Here is a 25707-nt window from a genome sequence, read left to right as displayed (position 1 = left end):
CAGAATATTAGGACCGCATTAAGGAAAAAATATTATTGTTCATTTTGAGAAAAAAAGTGAAATGTGGAGATTAAAAATGTGTTTTACGTCAATTGCCACAGCTGCTATACCCTCTATAAAATGCCCTGTGTAGATGAGTCAGTGAAACAACTTGATCAGCTGTCTTATCGTTAGGGATGGGTATTGATAAGATTTTCACGATTCCGATTCCATTTTCGATTCTGTTTAACGATTCGATTCTTTATCGATTCTCTTATCGATTCTTTTTTAAAAAAGGAGAACACTAAGGTCAATTAGCTTAGAACTTTGTTTTATATCTTCTCTTTGAACAACATAGAAATTTAGGAGTAGCATGGCCTTACAAACCCAACAGTGAGATCTTAAGAGATCCAGCCTATGGCTCTTCAATGGGGTGTCACAGGGTCCCCGGGGAAAAAAAAAAAGGTAAATGTAAAATAATAAACTAAATATTCTTCTCTAGCAATAACAAAGTATAACATAAATTATTCTGTAGCAATTACACAAGAATATCCAGTAATGTCCCTGCCTACAATTAAACACATTCACTTACCATCTGCTGTGGCAAATGGGTGCAAATCTTTGACCACAAACTTAGTCACTGCTCGGTGACATTCGTCCTTGCCTGAAAGGAGACGCTACCGGTAGACTGCAGCGACAACTGCCAGCATCTGAGCCAGCCAGACTCTGTCTCTCTCATCATTACCTCTCATCTCACCCGCATTAACGGGAGAGGACGTGCAAACGTTACCGCTGCTGCTGGGTTGAGATTCACGAGTCCGGAGCGGAATTAAAAACACGACATTCATTTAAGGTCATCACGTGTTTTGTGAGTAAATGCTTTTGCATATTCGTAGTGTTTCCTCCCTTAAATGAAATATCTACTTTGCAAGTATTGCAAGTTGCCCTGTTGTCATCCGTTTTCGTAAAGTATGACCAAACTTTTGAGCGTTTGAGCCGCTTAGGCGCCGTGTTTCCTGCCAGGTAAACGACGCTCCGCAACGTGGTGACGTCATTCGGGGCGACTGGAATCGATAAGGGAATCGTTTGCAAAAATGGCAAACAATTCCAAGGAATTGAAACAGTGGGAACCGGTTCTCAACAAGAACCGGTTTTCGATACCCATCCCTACTTATCGTGTCCTGTGATACATCATACATCCTCTTTATTGCGCAAGTCAGCAATTTCAGTTTCCTCAAATCCGGCCAAGTCTTCCACTTTTGTGTGGTTTTTTCTTCTGACCAGATGCAGCTTTCTTGCATCATCTTTTCAATGTTGCTATACTCGTCACCACATTGTTTTTATGCAATAAAAGAGAAATGATTTCCTTGTAACTAAAACTGATTCTTAAGGATGATTGACTAACTCATCTACACTAGGAATTTTGTAGAGGGTATAGCGGACAGCCCAGTTGTTTGATTTGAAACGACAACTTTAATCTCGAAATTTTAACTGTAGTTTCAAAATGATTTTTTTTTTCTTAATGTGGCCCCAATACATTCTGTGTTCCCTTTAATTAATCTGGAATCTGCACTAGCGACTCGATCTGTTCGTGCATTTGTCTCATATTTATTAACTGTTTTACTTTGAAGGCTGATTTTCTTTCATGCCTTGTCAGTTTTACTTCCTCCTTTGTGATTTCTCCTCATTCCCTCAGTCAGTTCCCAGTTTATTTACGGTCCCATTGTCAGCATGTCAGCACACTAAACATTAATCTAGTTTAATAAAGAAAAATGTAAACCTGATATTCAGTGAAAGTTCCTAAAAGTACATTCAAAATTCAGCTAAAAGGGTCCCTAATCATTTAAATAACATATTGTTTTATAATGTACAAAACTGAAGTAATAACGCTTGTTGGAAACTTAATTCAATGATGGAAAGTTCAAGATGTACTGTTACTGCTAACAGATGTGTACACAGTTCAGGACTTATATTATAGAAAATGGGAGGAGGTATGTAAAATAAACCTTAAGTATATAGATTTTGTTATATATTTTTAAATGTAATAATAGTAATTGAAAACTGTTTTGTCTGTTTATGCTGGTGTGACCCTGATAGACTTTAGTATACTGAAGCCTGCATTTTGAATGCACAGAAGCCGAGGTTTTATTTCAGTGTATTTTTCACTTTGTGGAATCTCATTGAAAAAAACAATCCCATTATGGTTCTACATTTTTTTTTAAAAAAGAAATCAGCTTTCAGTCACTGTTTCCACCCCAGTGAGGGAATACCCATCCTCTCTTCAACTGTCCCTGTACCTCTGGGTTTTACTGGAGAATCGCATTGTGCCTCTGTGCTGGGAGTCTCTTTTGGTGTATGTGAGGGGTTCACTTGATCAGCTGTGTAGCCCAGGGGAATGAACCGCTCTCCTCACTGACCCATTTAAAAGCAACATGGCCGACGGAGAAGTGAAAGTAGGACAGGAAAAACTTTCAAGTATGCTGCATGCAGGCAAACATACGGACACCGCACACTTATCTCCTCAACTCTTTCTGATCTGCCGCTTGTGCCAAAGATGAGCACATTGATTTTTCTCACTGTGTCTATTCCAGTGCCTTTGTGCCTTAAGTGCAAACATAGTTTCATATAAGAGCACTGCTGTCAAGAGATCAAGTTCCCTTTTGTTGTACAGAAAAATAACTTTCTACATCCCTCTCTGTGGTTCCCTGAGGGACTTGCCGCTTGACAGCTCCCAGGAGGGCCGGTGTGCCTCCACTTTGACAAAAGCCTACACCCAGGCAGCGCCATCTGTATAAAACTCCATTGTGCAGGAATACACTGACATGAGTTAAGAAAATACTTTCATAGGATTTCTGTCCTTTATAAGCACATAAACATACTGGGCAATACGTTTGTTAAGATGAAGAGAAAATCTTCTAGATTAGAGTGATATAAATTCTCTCTCAGGCCACACAAAACATGTTTTAACTGCTATAGTCCCAGTGGGGGAAATAAAAAAATACATTAAAATTACTGCTCCTGATGAAGGACTACTTTTTCAGATACCTATCAGGAACTATTTATAGAGAATGTCTTCACACACTCCTGAAAAATTCAGCAACACACCTTTTGGAACAGTGTGTTTCCTTGCAAAAATCCCCAGCCACTCCTGTGTGCTTATAAGGAGGGAACAAACTCACTGCCCTCCTCCGACTCTTCTCCTTACACAACAGTCTTTCTGAAGTTCTCTGTTGCACCTTTGCCACTCATCATAAATCTACATATCTTGCTATAACACTTAGAAAAAAAACAAGCTACTCTCTTGTGACAAGGGATCTCCACAGCAGGTAGATGTGTGTGTTTGATTTGTCCCTCCTAACACAGCCCCAAAGGGGATTTGTATCTCCGCCTGGAATCCAACTAGCAACCTTTTACTTGGCAAGCACATGCGTTGAACACAGCTGTATGCATCTGTATCACTGAATATTAGCTGAACTTTTTCATCCCCTTTGGTGCTTCTTATAATTTTAGTACTGTGCAATAAGTTCAGTCACATATATTGGTAAAGATTCATGTGTTTAATCTGTATATTTACTCTAATTTAAAGAAATCTAATAGCAGAGAGACCTCAAGCTATTTTTAGAATTTTAATGTTACCCTTTGTTACAATTTAAAAAAAAAAAGAAGCTCATTTTCTTTATTATGCCTAAATTATACAACAATTCTTTAAAGACCAGGTCAGTGTTGAAGGTGAATTAGCAAAATTCAAACATATTATTTGATAAATGAGTCTGAGATTTTGAGTGTTGGCATCCTGGTTACACAGGTGCACAGCAGTGCTTATGTTTTAAGGTCTCCTGTGTTTATGGGGCAAAACTGTATATGTTGCTTTTTGAGTTTTTGTACATTGTTGTACGCTTTACAGCAAGGCCTTTGTTTCCAGCAGGGAGCTGTATACTCACCCAAATGATTACAGCCAGAGAGACTAAGAGAGATGAATGTGTGAGAAACAGGGAATGTGAAAGATGTAAAAACACATAGATGGAGCTGTAATTCACCCACAAACAAGAGCTGCTGGAAGCAAAAAGTTCGTACTGAGGAAAAGTAAAACAAATAGAAGGAAGGGGAGAAAAGTGAGAGAAGTGGATGGAGGGATGAAAAAGGGATGCACAAGGGTAGGAAAAGAAAAGTGCATAGTTTGGATGGTTGAGCATTTGAGGAAGAGATGGAGTAAGTAGAGGAGAGGGTAAAGGCAACATAAAACTGCACAGGAACTGACCGGAGAGGAATGGTGGAGAGAAGTAACAATTAATTCAAGAGAGAGCAAACAAATGAAGAGGGTGAAAAAAGAGATGTGCGTGTGATGTGTGTGTTTAAAATGGAGTGAGGTGCATACATACAAAAAGACCCAAGTGATATCAGAGTGCGAGTGCTCGACTTGCAGTCTGTGAAGTCATTTCCACACTTGCTGTATTTTAGGAATGAAAACCACTGTTGGAAACCAAGCACGGGTTTATCAGCCTTCAGTCTCATTGCGCTAACAGAAGGATCTTAAAATGGCACTTGCCCCTCCTACCTCCCACCTCACTGAAGCTTGTGAGGCAAACCAAGCACTTGGCTTCAATTTACGTCATCTGCAGGTATTTAAAGAACCAACTGTGACAAGCCAAGTTAGCACGCAATGCCACAGACGTGCCTCTAGACGCAAACTGATACACAAAGCTAAGCTCTAAGTTTGAGATCTGAATGGAATGCATACTGTAGGTAAACAAAATGCATTTTGGATAGCATTAAAAAGTACATAGAGTACCTGCTCACGGTTTGAGAATCAGGTCAAGTTCAGTTGAAACAGTTAGTTTGTGATTTTAACAGGATTTGACGGATTCAGGACAGAACTACGTAAGCAGAGAAGTTTTAAGTCATTAAACTAACATGAAGTAGTCGACCGAAAACTTCAAATGTTAAAGGCATCTCAAATTCCTCATCATCATCGTCGTCAGCATATTCATTATGAATCAGGTTTATCCTCATATGATCTATTTTATTAAGGCATTAAAACAATGTGGTAAAATTTGTTTTTTAATCCCAGTTTTATGTTAGGAATGACAACAAAAAGGGAGACTTTGGTTGAGTTTGTTACAAATGCCTGTAACTACTGAATACTACTGCATTTGTGATTATTTGTGTTACAGTTTGCATCAGCCTTCATTTTCTTTTATTCAGAACAGCATTTTTGAATAGGGGCTTTTTTCTAATAGCATTCAGCAGTAGTACAATAACCAGAATAATAACCAATCAAGAGAACAGCTAAATATTTCTGACTGAAGACACAAAACAATTCCTTGACAAAAATATTCAGTGACTATAATCCACTGTGCTGCATTTAAGAGCGTACAGTCTTACAGAGCTCCACATAGTCCTGGGAAATCTATGTACACCTCATGATTCAGTAGCTTGTAGAACCACCGTTGGCAGTAACAGCTTAAAGTTTTGTCTGTCACTTTTTCAGTGTCTCACATTATTGCGGAGGAATTTTTCCCGCTCTTCATTGAGGTTTGCAGGTTTTGTTTATGCACAGCTCTCTTAAGATCCAGCACCAGCATCGGGAAAAGGTCTGGACTTTATTGGGCCCTTGCAGCATCTTGTTTCTTTTCTTTTTCAGTCATTCTGTTGTAGATTTGCTGCTGTGCTTGGAATCATTGTCCTGTTGTATGACCTAATTTTGACCAGGCTTCAGCTGTTGGACAGATGGCCTCATATTTGACTCTACAATCACTTTGGTATACAGATGAGTTCATGGTAGACTCAATGGCTATACGGTGCCCTGGTCCCATGGGTGCAAAACAAGCCCAAATCATCACCCATCCAGCACAGAGCTTGGTATGAGGGGTTTGTGTTGATATGCTGATAAATCAAGTACCTGGCTGCTACTTACCCTCTTATTTCCTATGGAAGCAGTAAGGGTGTACTTTCTTTCTTTTGCACATGATTGTATATTTGAAAGAGTTTAGAGAAGCAGGTGAACGCTGAATTTACACATAAAACAGAACAATGATCAGGAAGTTGCCAGTTTGAGTCCCACCTGGGAAAATCTGGGTGGGCGAAAGAGGATGAAAAAAAGAAGGCAGGGAGGATGAGATGAAAGGAACAGATGGAGAGGAGGAGGCTGGACAGAGGCTGGGAAAGGAAGAAGAGGGAAGAAGGAAGAAAGCACAGGATGGTGAGCCTTGTATTATTAATTGAAGGGAGATGTCTTGAAGTGCAGGAGCGAATCGTCTGTCCATTTGTAGCTCAGTCATTCCTGCTGCTGCTCTTATCCTGTATTCTGACTTCATTCTAAATAAAGAAACATGACTCACTCTATCCTTATTTCCTTCCACTGATTCGTCTATTTCAAGCCTTAAAGTACATGTCTGCATCCTTTAGTGCATGGGAGAGCCTCTGACTGACAAAAATTGTCAGAGACCAATTTTGACACTTTTCTAGGTGAATTCTCGGATGAAATGCAAAAATAACAACTGTGGCGTAATCAGGTATCCTTGAAAGAGTCAGATTTAAACAACAGCTACTAAACATAACTGACATGACATCTTTCCTCTCTTCAACCATGTGAGTAAAATTATACAAAACAAATGAACAGTAGAATTATCTCAAACATCAATCTTTTTTTTTTTTTAAACAAATAATATTTTTCAGATTTGGTAGTTCCAGGAAATTCTACCCGAGACACCTCAGAGGTCTCTCAACCTTAACACTTCACCACATGATCTTCAGCTATGTATTATAAACACATTCAATATTTTTCCAAACTGTTGTTTTATACCAGAAATTATTTAACAAATTGTTGCGTTTTATCTGCTAAGAAAACAACTTACTTGATTCATATTTGTATAGAGTGTATCAAAAAGAATCATTGTATTTCAAAAGCTTATATGTTTTAAAGTAACTGACATAGACGCTCGTGGTAAATGTTAAAACATGTGGCTGAATATAATATAACATATATACAAAACTTACAGTCTTCACAAGTGCTCAATGTGTCCTCCTCTGGATGCACGGCACACTTTCATCCATATGAAAGTCAAACCCGTCCCATACTTTTGCGAGTATGTCTGGAGTTACAACATCCACTGCTGTGAACGTGAACGTTATCATTGATTGGCTGCCAAATTAAAGCACTTTTAAATCCGATGATTCCTTTTTGATGATACATCCTGTATATTTGTATTTGTTTGACTCTGACTCTAAGCTCTGCACAAGATTTGCTATGTGCCCAGACCTTGTGTATGTATGCAAATGGCAAATAAAAGATGTTTGTTTTTTTTTATCTTATTTTTATACAGTTTTTGCAGCTGTTGGTGTCAAAGTGCATGTGTGCCATGTCTCTGCTGTCCAAAAAGAACACTTTGAACAGAGGTGTTTCGCTACAGCAGCAGAGGACATGTTAGTGTTTTCCTAGACGTTGTATCCAAGACTAGCACTTTTGCCTGTGGGCGCTGTTTCTGGTCCAGACATTTTACAGCCTTGCACGGTGTGACCTTTGGGGTGAAGGCTAAAACTGTTCATGGATTGTAATCACCCTCTCACTGCCGTACATTATCACTGATGTTTTATCTCCTGACTAGATTTCCAACAGCAAACAGGTGAAGTACAATTTAAATAATACACTAACTCACAGACATGACAGACACACATGTGTGGGTAAGTGTGTGTCTTGCGCTACGGGTGTGGGCGTGGGTTATCTGGTGCAGTGCTTCTTCCTGTCTGGGCTATTTTCATATGCTGACCAATAACTCAGCTGAACAGACCATAAAAGTTGCTGTGACACATGCACGACAACACACAAACACACACACACGCCAAATGGATTACATACCTTATGCTCTCCCATACATATTACTGCTTTTTTAACGAAGTTTGTCACTTGTAATTAAACACACACGCATGTCTGTGTGAATGCACAAAACACACACACACAAACAAACACAGGTTGACGGGCTGACCACAGAGCCACAGTGGATTATGTAGATGACGAGGATCACAAGAATCAATTTAGCGCTGTTGTGTGTTGTTGTGTCTGCGAGAGTTTCCTTTTCCGAGCGTGCAAATCTAAATTGGACGTGGCCATCATCTTGCAGCAGAACACATTACTTTATGGCATTTATTTGTTTGGAGTTGACTAAATGTCAAACAATTAATGGGACATTATGCAGCTTCTGTCTTTTGTTAAAAGTTTTGTCGTGCTGTTTCCTCGCTCCATTACCTCACCCCTCTCTGGGTGTCTACTCTCTGCTCATCATTTTACAGATTGTTATTCTCCATTTATTTTAACCAGTGGACCAGAGAGGAAGGGGTGGGGGTGGCATTAAGTGGAGATAACAGGGAGCAGCTTGAGGAAAGAAAAAAGGTAGGGAGACTAAGAAGAAGAAGAAGAAGAAAGATGAGCATAATGAAACACTGTTATGTAAAATAAACATAATCCTACTCCGGTAACCTTAATGACCCGGGCAACAGTACAGACAGCAACCTTAACAATGGCCCGGTTTAGCTCTGTGGGGGACTCCTAACACATGGGCATGCACATAACTACAGATGAGGAACTACGAAATTATCCACGTTAACCTTTTGGTCATTGTGGTGCGTGCATTAAGCACAGTGATTTGTCCAACTGTGAGAACCTGAGAAAGACACCATCGACACATTATGGATAACACGGCAGCAGCAGTCTGTGAGTCCTAAATGGAAACAAAGACTGTGATCCTAATGAGAATAGCAAGAGAATAATCAGCTTTTCAACTTCATACTTTAAACTGTCAGTGTCTAGTTGCATGTTGTGCAAGCGACATATTTTCCACACAATAGTAAAGTAACAAGCACTCTTTCATGTCAGTTGCTTTTCATGTTTAATTCTGATTTTTTTCAGTCTGGCTGCTATTCACGTCATCATTGACGGTCACTTGCTATTTGGAAGCTCGTGGTAACTCTGCTCAGCAACAAGAATCAAGATCAGTGTTGGGTGCTGTAATCATATGACAAGTTTGTGAAGATGTTTGGGGTGGCTGTTGCTCAGTGGGTAGTCACCTTATTGGAAGGTTGGTAGTTCAATCCCTGGTTGCATGCCAAATATTGTTACCCCAAGTTGCTCTCTGTTGGAGTGTGAATGTTTAATAGAAAGTACTAATGTGCTTGTATGAATGGGTGAATAAGGCATGTTGCTTTAAAGTGCTTTGAGTACTCAAGTAGAGTAGAAAAGCACTATACAGACCGCATACCAATAGAAAAAACTCTGACAGTAAAGTACAAACTGCCTCTCTGGGCACATCTATGAGCTCTGATTTCTCCAAGCACCTGTATATGCAACATGTTCTATGAAGATAGTAGCAGGAGACCCAGACCGATGCTCAAAGTAAGTGTATGCTGACCAAGGAAAAGCAACAAAAGTCATCACAACTCATCCTGCTCTCTACATCATGTTTTTGCTTGTATACTCATGTCTTTATTTATTTATTTATTTTTTTTGAGTGTTTGCTTCCTGCACTTGTGGGCTTTCATCTACTGTGACCGTCTATTGTGTCCTATTTAGTATCATCTTGTCTTGTTATCTCTCGGTTCATAGCAAGTATTCCGACTGTATTTAGTCTGCCTGCATTTACGTCCGTAAATTTGTCTCATACACTCCTGGAGTCATCTTCATGTTCACTCTCTCACTGCATCTAAGTAAACACTGTAATGTGATTTTTTTCGTCTGAGTTGTGCGTTTGAGTCTTATTTTGCCTTCATCAGTTGTTACAGAAGTTCATATTTCAAGAGGTAAAAACAACAGATATGAGGCTTCAAGTTTTATTTATACCCAATCAAATTCTGTAGTGCTCCTCGGGCCGGTTTGGTTCTCATAAGCTTAAAAATTAAAAAAAGAGACATTGTATATGTTCTTCTCATTAGGACAAGGATGTGTGGCTTATGTGTTGTTTAAAACAGGTTTAATAACTGCTAAATACATGACAATGCATCTAAAACATAATGATTAACAGTGGTCCATGCATATTTTCATGAACAGTAATGTGGACATAATTCAGTATAAAGAAAAAAAGACAATGTTTTTTTAGAATTAACTAAAATTTAATCTGTTGCATTAAATGGCATTAATAGGTGCATTGTGTGAGGCATCCGGTTCAAATCTATGCCAAATGAAAACATGTGGGTCCATCCACATACATCGCCATAGTATCTGCAAGATTAAGCACTCTGATGACAACACTGTACACACAAACAAACACACAATACACACGTACTATAGTAAAGCACCACAGACAGACATGCACAGGCAGACAAAGTGTGTGATTTTGAATACTTTCTCTGCACTCACACCACATGTGCACAAACACAACGCAGCAGATTAAATGTCACAATCCCTAATCAGTTCTCTTCAGATGTGCAGATGCCCACAAACACAAATGTGACCTCATACACACACATTTAGACACACGGTCAGGTGGATGGGGTGCTGTTATCCTAGTAATTGTTCCGACGGCAGTGGTGACAGCCGAAAAAGTCTGAATGACAGACTGGACAGTGAAATAACCTCATTCACTCATTCACTAACACCTGGTCTATAAGCAGTGTGTGTGTGTGTGTGTGTGTGTGTGTGTGTGTGTGTGTGTGTGTGTGTGTGTGTGTGTGTGTGTGTGTTTGTGTGTTGGTATCATCACGAGGAGACTGTTTGCACCACTAGAGACAAAGCTACTGATTAGTATTTTTCATGATGAAGCAAGTGATTTGGAATGGAGAATCTTGGAAAAGGGGGCTGGAAGGAAGGAAGTTTGCAGAAATGCAAGGAAAAGAAGGAGGAAAGACGAAGCCGTGTCACTTCTTACTTTTCTTTTTCAGTAGACGCTGCCTCCACCTTACATTTTTCATCTCTCTTGCTATTTATATATGTAAAAAAAACCCTATTTGAATAATTGATAAGTCAAACGAGCACAACCTCCATGTTTCTCTATCCCACAGTGTTCCTATCTTTCTTGAACTCATCTGAAGTGCTATGTCAGTAGCTTTCTTTTTTTGTTTAGTAAAGGCAAAAGGTTTTATTTTGTTAGTGGCTTGTTCAAAAAAATGACTCAAGCAGACACATTTATTGTTTGACAACAGGACATTTTACATTCATCTCCAGATTATGGACTTTGATCTGAAGAGGTTGTAACATTGTTTAGGTTTTTATGATCTCATTCCACATTGTGATCCAATAAACTATATTGCCAAATGTATTCTCTCACCAATGCAAATTATTGAATTCAGTTGTTTCAATTGCTTCCATGGCCACAGGTGTATAAATCCAAGCACCTAGTCATGGAGACTGCTTCAACAAACATTTGTGAAAGAATGGGTCACTTTGAGGCGCTCAGTGAATTCCAGTGTGGTGACGTGATAGGATGCCACCTGTGCAACAAGTCCAGTTGTGAAGGTTTCCTCACTACTAAATATTTCACAGTCAGCCTCTAGTGGTATTCTAAGAAAGTAGAAGTGATTGGGAACGACAGCAGCTCAGGCACGAAGTGGTAGACCGTGAAAAATCACAGAGTGGCATCAGTGGATGCTGAGGTGCATAGTGCACAAAGGTCACCAAATTTCTGCAGAATCAATCACTACAGACCTCCAAACGTCATGTAGCCTTCATGTAGCTCAAGAACAGTGTGTAGAGATCTTCATGGAATTGATTTCAGTGGCAGAGCAGGTCCATCCAAGGCTTATATTACCAAGCGCAATACAGATTTGGTGGATTGGGGATTATGGTGTAGGACTGTTTTTCAAGAATTGGGCTCAGCCCATTACTTCCAGTGAAAGGAACTCTTAATGCTTCAGCATACCAAGATGTTTTGGACAGTGTCATCCTCCCAAGTTTCTGTGAACACTTTGGGGATGGCCCCTTCCTGTTCCAATATGACTGCACACTGCTGCACAAAGCGAAGTTCATAAAGACATGGTGAGCGAGTTTGGTGTGGAAGAACTTGAGTAGTCTGACCTCAACCCAATGTAACACCTTTGGGATGAACTAGAGTGGAAACTGTGAGCCAAGCCCTCTCGTCCAACATCAGTGTCTGAACTCACAAATGTGCTTCTGAATGGTCAAAAATTCCCATAAATACTCCTAAACCTTGGAAAACATTTCCAGAAGAGTTGAAGCTGTTATAGCGCCAGAGGGTGGGCTGGCATAATATTAATATTAATGGTAGTTGTTCTTTTACTTGGTGTGCTTCTACAAGATGTTGATTTATCGCTTTAAACTGTGGTAGCACTTTTATGACCTGTAATGTAATAAAATATAAATGTTACAGCCCAAAATTTCCATTTGCTGTTCCAATATAATCTGGAAATTTAACACATATAGGACTTGTTTGTCAGATACATGTATTAAGTAAATCACAAAGAGTTAAGATAAACTGTAAAAACCTGCAAAGTCAGCCCGGAGTGAGCTGATGGGAATCATTATCAGGTATAGAAATGACTGTACATGCAGTTCATCTGTGACATCATCACTTCTTTGCTGGCTTCTCTCCTCGTCCCTCTTTGCTTCACTTGCTTGATTTATTACCTTCTTCTTTGTCCTACTGTTCTAATTACTGGTTTTTGCATGTGTGTGTGCGTGCGTGTGCACTAGTGCCTGTCTTCCCTCTGGACTAAAAGCTGCACATGATTCAGGTCTACATGTCTGGTTTCCTCTCAGCTGCTGTCAAGCTCTCTTTCTAACTGTTTGCACCATTGCTCTGTTCTTTGTCCCACTTTATTAATTTTCCTTTTTATTCCTCCTTTGTTTCTATGAATGTCTCTTCATCCATCTCAGTTCCACCTTGAGTTCCTTTTTAACATTTTCTAAGAATTTCTCTCCATTAATAATCTACCTTTTTTTCCATTTCTATTTCTACTTTTTTTCTGTATGCTTATAATGACTAATGTTCATGATGATGCCCATCTTTTCTCCTCATAATTGCCTTTTTGTAGAGAGCTCAGAAGTTAGTAGAATATGCTGTCACCATCATCTTTGACTCTAATTGGCTTAAAGAAATAATTTTATATGGTTGTTATATTACTTTTCTACTCCTTCCCTCTGTGTCCACCTTCTCTTTTCTCATTTTATGCACTTTTTAGGACCTGCAGGCCTTAACCCACATTGCAAAGAAACATACATCTACTTGCTATCTACAGATAGTAAGCCCAGGTAAGTCCACTTATGAATAAGCGTGACATCTTCAATGATATGACCCATTCCTTCTTGTTATTGTGTTAATGTGTATTTATCACCGTCCTGCATACTGTAGTAAAGGCACTTATATATAGCCCTGTGTATTATATCTAGGTCTATTATGAGGCAAGCACTTCACAGTACTGTAAAGTACTAAAGACCTTGGAGGCATTAAACTGCCTCAAAGTAAATATGCCATGAATCTCTGTAAATCTGCCAGACTCACTGACTTCCATGCATCCTTGCTTATTTTCTTTCATGCATTTCCTTCATCAGTCCCTTCCTTCCTTTCATTCTGACTTCCTTCTCTGCTTTACTACTTACCTTCTCAACTCTTACACTCCCCCCCTTCTCCTTCCATTTCTTACATTATTCTTCTGCGACATTTGTTCCTTATCTTTTCCTTCTTCCTCCATTTCTAACTTCCTGAAATACTTGCCATCTTTTCTTTTCTCTTGCTTTCTCTCCTCTTTTCAACTCTAAGCCTGCACTGGATCGATAAAAGGGGAGGTGAGAGGGCGGTTGGCCTTTACGCTTGTTTCTTTATACCATGAGCAGAGGTACTTTGGGAGACACAAAGACAGCGAAACAGAAAAGGATGTCTATGTTTTGTGATTATGGGTCTCCTAGGAACAGTCTTTTCTCTCCTCTTGTGTTTTGTCTTCGACGCGTAGCTCACTGGACTGCTACATATTATTTTATCTCATCATTCATTCATTTTAATTCATCGACATGTGCACAACAGTCCATCTAAGGTGACATGAAGAAAAGAAAGAGAGATCAAGGGGTGCTGATGTCACAGTGGATTATGATACAGATACATAAAAACTCCAGAATATTGTTATAAATCTCACTACTGTACATGTAGATGGTTCTGTGTTCCAGTTAGTATGATTACTAATCTTTGTTGAGAAAAGTGGGTTAAATACAGGCTACTGTAGCCCAGCAGGACAGCAGAGAGAGGCAAAGAAGTGGCACTTAATTTAGATAACGAGATAACACATTAACTAAAGAATGAACTTCTGAATAATTTTCAAAATTTTTGTTTAATGGAAATTTATGAACTGAAACAAAACCACGTTCAATTAGATCAAATACAAAGGTGAAAGGAGCACATACTGACAGTACAAGCTGTGCACACACAGTTTATGGTTTTCTTTGGTCAGTATACCCGAGTTAGATTTTATTTATTTGTAAGCAACAAGTTTTAATATGATCAGATTTTCTTTATTGTGTGGCCAGGCCACACTCCTGACCTCATGTTCTACCTTTGGCCATTTTAAACTGTGCCCAGGACAGAAACAGCTGCATTGTGCTGCTAACACAACTTCAGCTCTTTGCAAACATCTGCACAGACAGCATGCTAATGCTAACCTAGCCAAGAGCCCAGAGTGGTGTTAAAGCTGCGCGAATGCCGACCCCAGCCCTGAACTTAACAGGTAACAAACTGATAAGAAGTCAGGCTGCAGCCTCTGTTTCTACCTCTTCATGTTTCTACAGTAGAATCACTGTGACGATTCTACTGTAAAGTCTCTTTGTGCTGGTTTTCATATTTGCTCTATGCTGTCAGCTTTGTGTTTATCTGTAAATACCGAGAGAAAGATCATACATGTGTCCTCATTAGAGATAGAGATTTGTGTTGGTGTGTTGGGCTGTAGACTCAGGTTTCATAAATGGTGATTATGAGACAGTGTGCTTCAGGTCATTTTACAAAGAAAACGTTCTCCTGGGAGTAATTAAGTAATCTATTACATTACTTTTAAGAAAATGTTCTTTGCAATATATGTAATACATTACTTTTTCTGAGTAACAACCCCAACACTGATCACAACAAAAAGGGGAAATACCTCCAGCACGCACAAAAATTTGACCACAGAGCATGCAGTTCATTAGCATGAATGTATTGTCGTTGATATGTTGCGTAGTGATGGTGGTGACTCTCAAAGCAGACCCAATGAGAATCAATAAGGAATCTAATTGATAAGTGATATCAATAATATCATCAAATCCCTAAATTTTTTATTATTTTTCAGTTACCTTCCCTAGCAGAGCGTGATCTCAGGGGAGACAATGGAGCATTTCGTGATGTACACAAACGCTTCATCTGGATGTTCATTAAAGTATTAAAAACAATTATGTTGTTTTTGAGCCTCAGAAAATCGACGACTATGTATAAAAATCAGTATCATTGCTAAGTAGTTAATGTAAAAATATTTAAAATTAAAAAAAAAAATAAAATAAAATAAAATATTTAAAACCCAATGCATTTGCACTTTAGTCCCATCTCCAAATACTTATGGATGTAACTGTATGTGTAAACATACAGCACATCCAAAAAATAAAAATGGAAAGGAGGAAGTTAGGGATAAAAACGAGATACGGAAAACTCTAGTAGAAGTAACGAAAAACGCATAAATAAATAAAATAAATGAAATCAGGAGGGACATCTAAATTTATACAAATGTAGCAGGTGTAGTAAGATGGAAATTAAGAAACGGGAATAAAACAAAACAACATCTTTGTTATATCATAAAAAGAAAATGAAAATCTAAAATGAAAACCTGACTGAAAAAACAGATCATGATAAAGAATAAGGCTTAAGAAAAAAAAATATTTTTTAGAGAAACTGAAACACGAGTTGCACATCTAACTGCATCCACACAGTGAAGAGGATTAGGTTCAACAGTGGAATGAAGAACATTATCTGCTTCTGCTGAATGTCATTGATTGTTTGGTGAAAAGTAAATGTGACTGCGTTTGTACTAGTAGACTTTTTGTTCTTGCATGTCTGCAGTAACATGTGTTCAGTGTGATGTCTGTAGGTGTTCCGTTCCTCTTACCTCCACCAGATGTGGTGTTGGGTTGAAGCCGCACAAGTTACACACTTGGCTGTGACACTGCGTGCATGTATTGTAGTTAGGTGGGTCGGAGCTACCGATGTTCAGCTCTGTTTTACAAAGAGGACAGTTCACTTTGGGTTTCACAGGCTCTGGAGCAACCGCAGGTGCTGCTGCCACAGGCTCCTGCTTCTGCTGCACTTTCTGCTGATGAGTAGGTGTTTTCTGCTGTTGCTGTCCTTGTGGCTGTGTTTTTTGTCCTTGCTGTCCTTTCTGTTGATGAGCAGGTGACTGCTTCTGCATTTCTTGTTGTTGGGGCATGGTCTGCTGCTGTTGCTTCTGGGTTGGCATATGGGGTCCACCCATAGGACCACCCATTTGGCTTGGTGCATGAAGACCTCCCATTTGGCTCGGTGCATGAGGACCCCCCATTTGGCTTGGAGCATAAGGACCTCCCATTTGACTTTGAACATTAGGACCACCCATTTGGCTTGGAGCATGAGGGCCCCCCATAGTGAATGGTTTAGTACTGGTGGTCCCTTGTTGTTGCTGCCTGTTGTCAGGTGTTGCATTACTGAACACCACCTTGCCTCGTGCGGGGCTTGGCTGGGTGGAGGTGGTAGGTAGCGGGTCAACATTGATCAAGGTACTAGCCTGATTAAGCAGTGATGCCCCAAAGCCAAACAGTTTGGTCAGGCCATCCTGGGCAGGAGGGGCCTGACTCTGAGGTCTGTGGGCTGGGGAGGATCCAGCACTTCTGGTCTGGTCGTGGCGTGCCATAGATTGATGCATTGGGGAACCACGACCCAAATCTGGTTGGGAAGGTGCCTTGGTCAAACCAGGGAGGGGTACTGCACCAGGGTGAGGAATCCGAGGACCCCCTGGTTGGCTAAAGCCTCCTGTGGGACCTCTAATAGTTCCTGGAGCTCCAGGACCGGTCTGGGAGTATGGATCAGATCTCATGCCCTGCTGAGAAGGCCCTGTATGAGACTGGGAGCCACCAGGGCCTGGATGTCTCTGTAAGCCAGGGGATGTATAAGACTGAGTCTGGGACCCTAGCTGTGATGAAGCATATGACTGCTGCTGAGACTGTGGATACTGCTGCGACTGGGAGTAGGGCTGAGTCTGGCTGTAGGGCTGAGACTGAGGTTGTTGTTGCTGCTGCTGCCGCTGGGTGGGCTGACTCTGTGCCAAAGATTTTGGCTGCGCTGCTGCTGTCGGCTGTGTTGGCTGAGGCGCAGGCTGCTGAGGCTGGACAATGGGCTTGGCTTGGTGGGACGGAGAGTGAATCTGCTGTTGGCTCTTAGAACGAGGCGTGGTCATATCAATGCCGAGAGCTCTCTGCATCTGACAATTCAGACACAGCCATTCCTGGACCTGCAGGCAAAGAAAAAAAATACAAAAAAACTAATGAGTATGCTTAAAATCCACTTTTTCAATTTGAAAAGCCATTTTACTTTGTCTCTGTAACAATAATGCATACATAGTTTTTGGCAACAGTTTGGTCGAAGTCTTTCATTGGCACTATAGAGTTAGCTCTGAATGAAATATTCGAATGGTGACTGTATTGTGAATACGTCAGTCAACTAAATGGAAACAGGTTAAATGTTGCTTACATAATTTCCTTGACCACATCTTTGGCATTACCACTGAAACGTAAATCAGGTATCTGTCAGTTTGAACAATTCTTTGTATAACACTGGAAGGCTCAGTAAGGCTCAAGAACGTTAATGATGTAGTGTTACCGCTGAGCCATCGCTATAATTAATTCATATTTTCTTTCAAAGGTGATTACTATTGATTCCTCTGAATATTATTGATGACTCAGACATGACACATTAGTGTTTCCTACCACCCAAACCACATAATCTGTGTTCATTCACCCAACTTGCACATGAAATATGATTCATTAGTCTTTCCATAGATGTCTTAGGTGAAGACAATATAGCAGTTATCAATTAGAAACAGAGCGAGAGAAATCAACCACAAACTGACTGCAATGCTTAATGACAGCACGGTAGAAACTGCAACCGAAGTCAAAAGAATTGCATCCCTCACATGTGCCAAAAAACATAAATCCACACAGACACGCAGGTATGCGCACATGCTACCATACAGATACAGCATGGGCACAAAGGAGATATAAACAGATGTACAAAGAGATACAGTCAAATGAAACAAATATGCAACACTCCTCACCATCTAAAAATAAAAATAAAGCATCACCCTGCTCCTCCTCCTCCTCTTCTTCTGTCCTCCTCCTTCCTTTTCTTCCTCCTCCAGATGAGAGCTGATACTCCCTTGTGTCCGGACCTTGCTTGCTTCTCTAATTTCTCCCGACTGCGAAAACAACCCAGCTCCTCTCTCAGCTGTGCCAGTCTCCTCTTGTCCTGCCTTTCCAACTGTAGCTTTGCATTCACCACTGCTACCTTGCCGCCATAAATAGTGCTATTTTAGCTCCCCTGCAGTCAGAGCAAAGCTAGTAAATCTCTGCACGTTTCATGCATTTCTCCCATCCCCTTTTCTTCCCACAATGCAATGCGCAGATGTACTGTATTACCCCACCCGCTGTTCAATAACACCCCCCTACCCATCCCTTTTCTAATTTTTTTGCAAAGTGGTACACTGGATGGTGGCTCCTTGAATTTAAAGGGTAGGATGTGCAAACATTGGGACAGGAGAGAGAAAAATGCCTGCATCACTCACATACCCTAACTAAGCAATTCCTCCCACTGTGCTGCTTTGCTGTCTGGCATTTTCTAGCTTGACAGCATTACTGATCCCATGTTCCGTTACAGCTACATTGCTACAGCCCGACATCGTCTGTTCCTCCTTAACATATTCTCTCTTTAGCTTTCCTACCTAGCATCTGCTTCTTCTGCCTCTGTTTTTCTTCTTTAATTCTCTTTTCTTTCCTCCTCTTACCAATTATTCTTGTTTTCATCTTTATCCCATTTTTCTGTTCTCTTTCTGATCAGTTTGAAAATGTAGGTCTCGTTCCTCAAATAGCTAAAGTGGAAAGAAATTTAAAAGTCTAATTTTGCTGTGCACGGTCCTCCTATGTTGTGTTGTCATAATTACATCTGATGAAGATGCAGAGGGGGAGGAAGAAGAAGAGAAGTGGATAAGGAGGAAGGGGGGGGGGGGGGGGGGGGGGGGGGTTGATTTTAATCCTGTCTCCCTGTCTACCCCGCTTTAAACACTACATCACAAGAGACATTGGAAGGAACGAGGGATGCAGTGAAGGATGGAGGGATGGAAAGAACAGGGAGGAGATGGAAAGAGCAAACAGTGGAGAGAAAGAAGTCAGCAGTTTTTTAATCCCAGCAGCTCTTCAGCTCTCATCATGTCAAGCTTAATCAACAGCACAGCAAAGCAGAATTCGAGCTTCCACGCTGTGGTTAAAACCAGTGAATCCTTTGCGCGTGCACCTGTGCCGTAACAGGTGAGGAACAATGTCTTTGCTAATTGTGCAGGAGTTACAGGTTTTGTTCAACAATTTACACAAAACTGATTATAACTCTGCCCTTTTTTTAAACACAGAAGAGAAAAAACAAGTGGAAACTACAATGGGTACTAAATCTGGGGTGTACAAAACAAACCTCACTGGGTACATTGGTTTTTGTACATGCAAAATTACAAAGGGTGTGATCAGCATGCTCTGAACCAATCACATCTAATCATTTAGACAGAACTCTACCAGTGACAGAGAATCACAACAAAAAAGCTCGGCTTACAAAAGGAGCTCACAACTTTGTCGTCTGCAAGTTGGATGGCATGATATTGACCCCATTCTAATTCAGACTCTACCTCTTCCTCCCTGGACACTAACACTGCATTTGTGCTGCTCCAAACCAACTATCCTTAAGTGAGAGAAAATCAAGGGCATCGTAATGATGCTGCTGTATTTCAACCCCCCATTTCATTAAGAGACCTCAGAGCTACGCTGGTTTCAGGTTCTGTTTAGTCATTTCCTGTTTTATTATGAATATTTATTCCATTTAATTCTACTTCTTATGTTTGTTTTTTAACCTCTAGTTTTGTCCTCCATCTGTCAACAGTAATCTAATTTGACTCTTATGTAGCTCTTCAGGTGTCACATCATCTTGTTACTCCTTGTTCTTGAGCTAACTAGGCTTTTCCTTGTGCATGAGTGTTGAGCTTTAGTTTCACATAGTAAAGCATGAACAGTTGTAGACGTAGATCTATCAAAGGTTTTTAGTAAGGTAACCTCTTGAAGTGCAACATTAGGAAATGTCTTACAATCCAAAGATGTGCACTCGATATTATTCATTTTATATAGCGCCAAACCACAACAACACTGGCATCAAGGTGCTTCATATAGTAAATACTACAATGCTAAAATCCAATCAACAGCAGGAATTCAACCTTATAATTACTGTATACACTAACTATAAGGTTACTGTAGGCGTGAAGTCCCGCAGACTTGAAAAACATAATTTTCAAGAAATTTTCAAGAACAAGCTGACTTTAAAGTAGCAAGTATAAAATGTAGCAAATGACACAAATTCAAAAACTAATCCAGTAAGTCAGCATTACCAGTAAGTAAATAAAGTCAAAACACATACAGTTTGGTCCATAATTATCTGGACAATGACACATTTTTTGCGATTTTTCCTTTCTACACTGCCACAGTGGATTCTAAATCAATGTATGTGTTTCATATTTATTCTAAATGAAACAATCAAGAAGTTGAAGTTCAGACTTCAAACACTGGAATTAGTCCAAACACTTGTGAGGCCTTTTATTGTTATTGTTATGTTCTAATGTAAAACAATATATTTCATATACTATATATTCATATATACATATATTTCATTAGAAATCCCCAAATCTATTAACATAGGGGTGGCCAACTCCAGGCCTCGGGAGCCGGTGTCCTGCAGGTTTTAGGTGGGTCAACACACCTGAATCAAATGATTAGTTCATTACCAGGCCTCTGGAGAACTTCAAGAAATGTTGAGGAGGTAATTTAGCCATTTAAATCAGCTGTGATGGATCAAGGACACATCTAAAACCTGCAGGACTCCGGCTCTCGAGACCTGGAGTTGGCCACCCCTATATTGACATCATGAATACTGTATACGAAGTATACAGAACCAACCGGACAGGAGTGAAGGAGTCACTTCGAGTTCCAAGACATGGACTCATGTCTGTGTTCACAAATTTCTACCAGTCAGCTTGCATGTGGTGTGCTGCTTAGCTCAGACCATTTCCCAGACCCACAGAAGTTATCAAAAGAATAAATAGCTGAAAATGTATTTTTTTTGAAAGGAGGAAAATGAGCCCTGACAATCTCCAACAATGCTGACTCTGCACACTCACACAGGAGGAAAACCGGGAGGGGGGCGGGGGGCTTCTCTGCATTGTAGCTTCTTATGCATACATCACAGAAACATGATTCAAGATTTAAATGGAAGAGCATATGACAAATTACACATGACATAAATTGCAAGAGAGCTTTCCTGTTCTCAAGCATTTTCAATAGCACAACACATTTGACCTTCATATGATAGAAGTCTTGCTTTCAGTCTAATCTTTGTTAGCTCTTGGTGCAAATATGTCTGCAAGAACTACTGTTTCTCCTGAGGCTGAAGCTCCAATAAAACTTAAAGAATAGTATAAAGAACAGCTTTATTACTGGAACAACACGTTTCGGCCTGTGGCCTTCGTTATATTACAAATACACACATTTATATACAGAACATTTTGCCTAATAACAGAATATGTTGTTTACCAGTGCAAAAAATGAATCATAATATGTTTATTAAGAAGAATAACATAACCTAGTGACCTGTTGTTAAGGTGTGGTGAATTGAAAAACATAGAAAAGTACTGTAAATGCCACAGACTTATTTACAAGACTGTGAATGACGTTTTCCGAGAAAAACAAGCACACTGCAGACTATAACTGTAACCTCTTATCTCCACTTTGAGAAGCACAGCTCCCCTCAAGGACTCTGATTTCCTCAATCACATTTCACTTTCTCTTTCTGTTGCTACCACTCTTATTTCTCTGTAGACACTTCACACCTCCACTCACACACATGGAGGTCTGAGCTCCTCTTGCAACAGTCATTAGCCTGAAGGTCAGGTCTGTCTATTTAAGAGGCTGATCTCTGTCAGTATTGTGTCTCTACGACACAATATGATCGCAGTGAAAACAATTGGGTTCATTTTTAACAGGGCCAGAGGTGTCAAACAGCTGAACAGATGCTGTAACGCAGATAGGGAGACGCATTTGATGTTGCCCAAATTGATACAGATGTTGCAGGTGGTAAGAAATAGATAAACTGTGTTTACTCAAATAACCAAATTATAGCAGACAGTTAAATATGAGCAAGAAAACCATTTTGGCAATTAAGAGAATGAATTGGTGAATTTGTAAACCACTTACACCAAACAAAATGCAGATTTACATCAAACTGGAAGATTAATCTTTCTTTGTCAACATCTTCAATGCACAGCTTGGGGATTTCCCCCCCTATACTTTCTGGTGAACCATCAATCAATATCTTTAATCGTTTACAAGTCAGCACGGTGAACGCGGAGGCATCTGTTAGTCCTAAAGGAATAAAAGGAATAGGAGCCAGGGCTAAAAATTAAATTTAGATTAAAGATCTAAATCTGGGGGGGAGCATAGAGGGTTAAACAATGAAGTCATTAGGATCGTATGCCAGTGCAACATCCATCAAAATGTGGCTGGGACAGATACACAAAGAACATACAATGAAGCTCTACTTTTGAGTACAGGAGTCAAGTGGAAGTTCACTGTGACTCTAATTTGTTACTAACTAGCCTGGAGACACAGACACAGACAGAGAAGACGAGAGGAGGTGGGAGGGTCAAGATCTAATCAGTGAGCTAAAACAGCATAAAGGAGGAAGTCTGTGAGGTCTTCATGGCTCTGCCTTTCTCACTATTGCACATCTCTGTTTGTTTTTCTCCCGCTATCTCCTAATTAATGAAAACAGTTAATAGGAACTAGACTGATGAGGCTGAATAAATTCACTAATACGTTTAATGTTGTTATCCTGTTGATTTGCAAGGTTCAAACTGCCTGAGTTACACAGCATAGAGTACTTCACATGTAGAACACAGCAATAGTAATATAAATAATATATATGCATACACACATGCATACATATACTAACCTTTAAAAAGAAGCCAATGTTCTGTACTCAGTCGAGAGTACGTCAGTGAAAGCATGAAACTGGCAACTGAATATGAACTTAGTCACACTGAAAAACGCACACACATAGGGGACACACTCTCATACACACTGACCAGCTGTCAGCATAAAATATTCATGCTACCTATCTCCAAACACTACTGACCAGGTGTTACCGCCGTTTCACAGAGAAAACTCCACGTGTGATTCACCACATCATCTGCCGCAACACTGCCAAACATTTCTCGACATTTCTCTTTTCAGCACAGTAAAAGTACCTCATCGATCTGTATTTGTTATGAAAATGTATTTTAATCCAAGACATAGTTTAGGTGAACACCCATGCAGTACTCCGTGACTGTCTTGAACCACACTCAATCCTGAGTACATAACCTGGAAGCTGTCCAGTGCCAGCAGTCACAGGCCCATGCTGGTGGCAGCAGCTTAAGTGTTTGGATGGCAAGTGCCTTGTTCAAGGGCATCTTACCAGAATTAATGCAGACTCACAAGAGTAGAAGCCCCACCACCTTGTAATAGGTCCTACAGTGTTCTTTCATTTGACCACCTTGGAGATGCTAAAGGAATTGAGGATTACGTGCATGCATTTTAGCACTTTAAGAGAAAATTGCACGTGTATGGTATACTCTGTGACATATACAGGGCTGGACTGTGAAGCAGGGCTGAAATAAACACCAGTGTCTCAGTGCTCCTATAACAATCTTTGGCAAAACGACAGTATTTGAGAAACCTAGAGGACAGAATCCACTGGTAGTCTCAGTCGATTTTATTTCATCATGGTACTTGTCATAATGTTGCCTTAGATAAGCTCACATTGAGGATTTACTCACCCACATGATATTTTTTTACACTGATGGTTTTTCAAGTACAGTGGCATGACACTTTTTCTCAAACATCCCACAAAATTTGCTCAATTTGCTTTGACAATAATGCCACGGTTCTCGTCCGCAGCACTGAGGTACGAGTCGTCACATGAATTGAACCTGACTTCTAAGTTGAAGCTTTTGTCTTTGTGGGAGTATCTGTGAAACTGTACCAGCCCCAGTAAACAGCGGGGGATGAAAGAGCACAGCAGGAGCAGAAGTAAACTGTTATAGCTGCGCTTTAGAATTATAGTAGCTAAAATATTTCATTGTGCAAAGAAACAGTGCAAGGGTCTATTTAGGATTAAACGTATGGCATGGTTACGTTTTGCCTAAATGAATCTGAGATGAGCTTTAATTATCTTGACTGGTGACAAATGTCACATCTGAGGTAAAGTAAATGAAGGCTATGTCCACTGTTTGAAGCTGTTTGGTTTTTTGTGGTTGTTGAGCTTGAGCACAATAGAGGTATTGTGCACCTCTATCTATATTCACACACAAAGTGCATTAAAATACAGCCTAACATGCTTGTGCAGGATTCATTTGCACCTCTACTGAGGGTTACATACAATGCTTTTAATAGATCTGTTAATCTGCACAGTGTGGAGCTTTACAGGCTGAAGAATAGGAGGGAAGTAGACAGAGACGGAGTGAAAATACTCTCAATGTAAGCTTATCACAGTAGAAGTGTTTGTAGAAATGCAGGGAAACACTTAAGAGCAATTTTACTTAATATTGTGAGTTTGAAAATCTATTTTCTAATTTTCAAATGTTTCCATTTATATTTTAATCTATGTTTAATATTTTCATTCATATTTGAATTGACTTTACATCCTGGTGCAAAACTGTGGTAGCCCTTTAAATTATAGTTTGGTAACAATGTGGTAAGAATGGGCTAATAAGGAGGAAACAAGAAGGGGTATAACAAGTTATTACCACTTAGTTACCAAAGAAATATCGAAGTAATAGCCAAGTAATTGTCTTGTATCAACAGTGTTAATTGTTGTATAACATTGTGTTGGCATGTTCATCTTTGGGTAATAATAGGCAACAAACATAGTACTGTATTTCTCATACTATAAGGGACACTGGATTATAAGGCACATTAAGTTTTTCTATTACGCTGCAAGCAGGGTTACAAAATGCAAAACTACAATGTTTCTACTTTATTTCACAGTAATATTTCCTATAATTCAAAACCAAAATTCCAAAACATGTTTGTGTTTGCTAAATGTAAATTTTGTTATCATTAATTGACTATTTTATATTACACAATGTTATATTAGCTACTGTGTCAGTTTCTCATTGCTTCAGCTAAATAGCTTAAAAGCTACAGAGAAAATTCGTCAGTGTTCATCTTGTGAAAAAAAACAATTTTCCTTTCAATAGTAAGAATTTATATTAAACATACTAATATACAGCATGTGGAGCAGTTTCTTATACAGTAGATAAATACAAGGAATTTACTGAGAACCTTCTAAGATACATTTGTTCTCAACATATGGAGATTACGAGAGATGCCTGAAAATAAGAATAACCAACACATTAACGTGGCTACTGCATTTAAAAGAATGACTACAGCATATGAGAATATATTAAATG

General features: G+C 39.7%; 1 protein-coding gene across 7 annotated transcripts in view; it reads right to left on the bottom strand.

Moving 5' to 3' along the window:
• The window catches only part of bsna (bassoon presynaptic cytomatrix protein a), a 129342-nt gene that overhangs the window by 77327 nt on the left and 26308 nt on the right, over positions 1-25707 (bottom strand). For all 7 annotated transcript variants that reach the window (XM_063463298.1, XM_063463300.1, XM_063463299.1 and 4 more), the window contains exon 2: positions 16036-17409. In XM_063463298.1, the coding sequence (XP_063319368.1) occupies positions 16036-17409 (1374 nt within the window). The remainder of the gene's footprint in view (positions 1-16035; positions 17410-25707) is intronic.

The sequence above is a fragment of the Pelmatolapia mariae genome, linkage group LG20 (genome assembly GCF_036321145.2).
Source record: "Pelmatolapia mariae isolate MD_Pm_ZW linkage group LG20, Pm_UMD_F_2, whole genome shotgun sequence".
Classification (NCBI taxonomy): domain Eukaryota; kingdom Metazoa; phylum Chordata; class Actinopteri; order Cichliformes; family Cichlidae; genus Pelmatolapia; species Pelmatolapia mariae.
The sequence above is the reverse complement of the archived record's forward strand: the minus strand, read 5'-3'. Positions and strand labels throughout refer to the sequence as shown.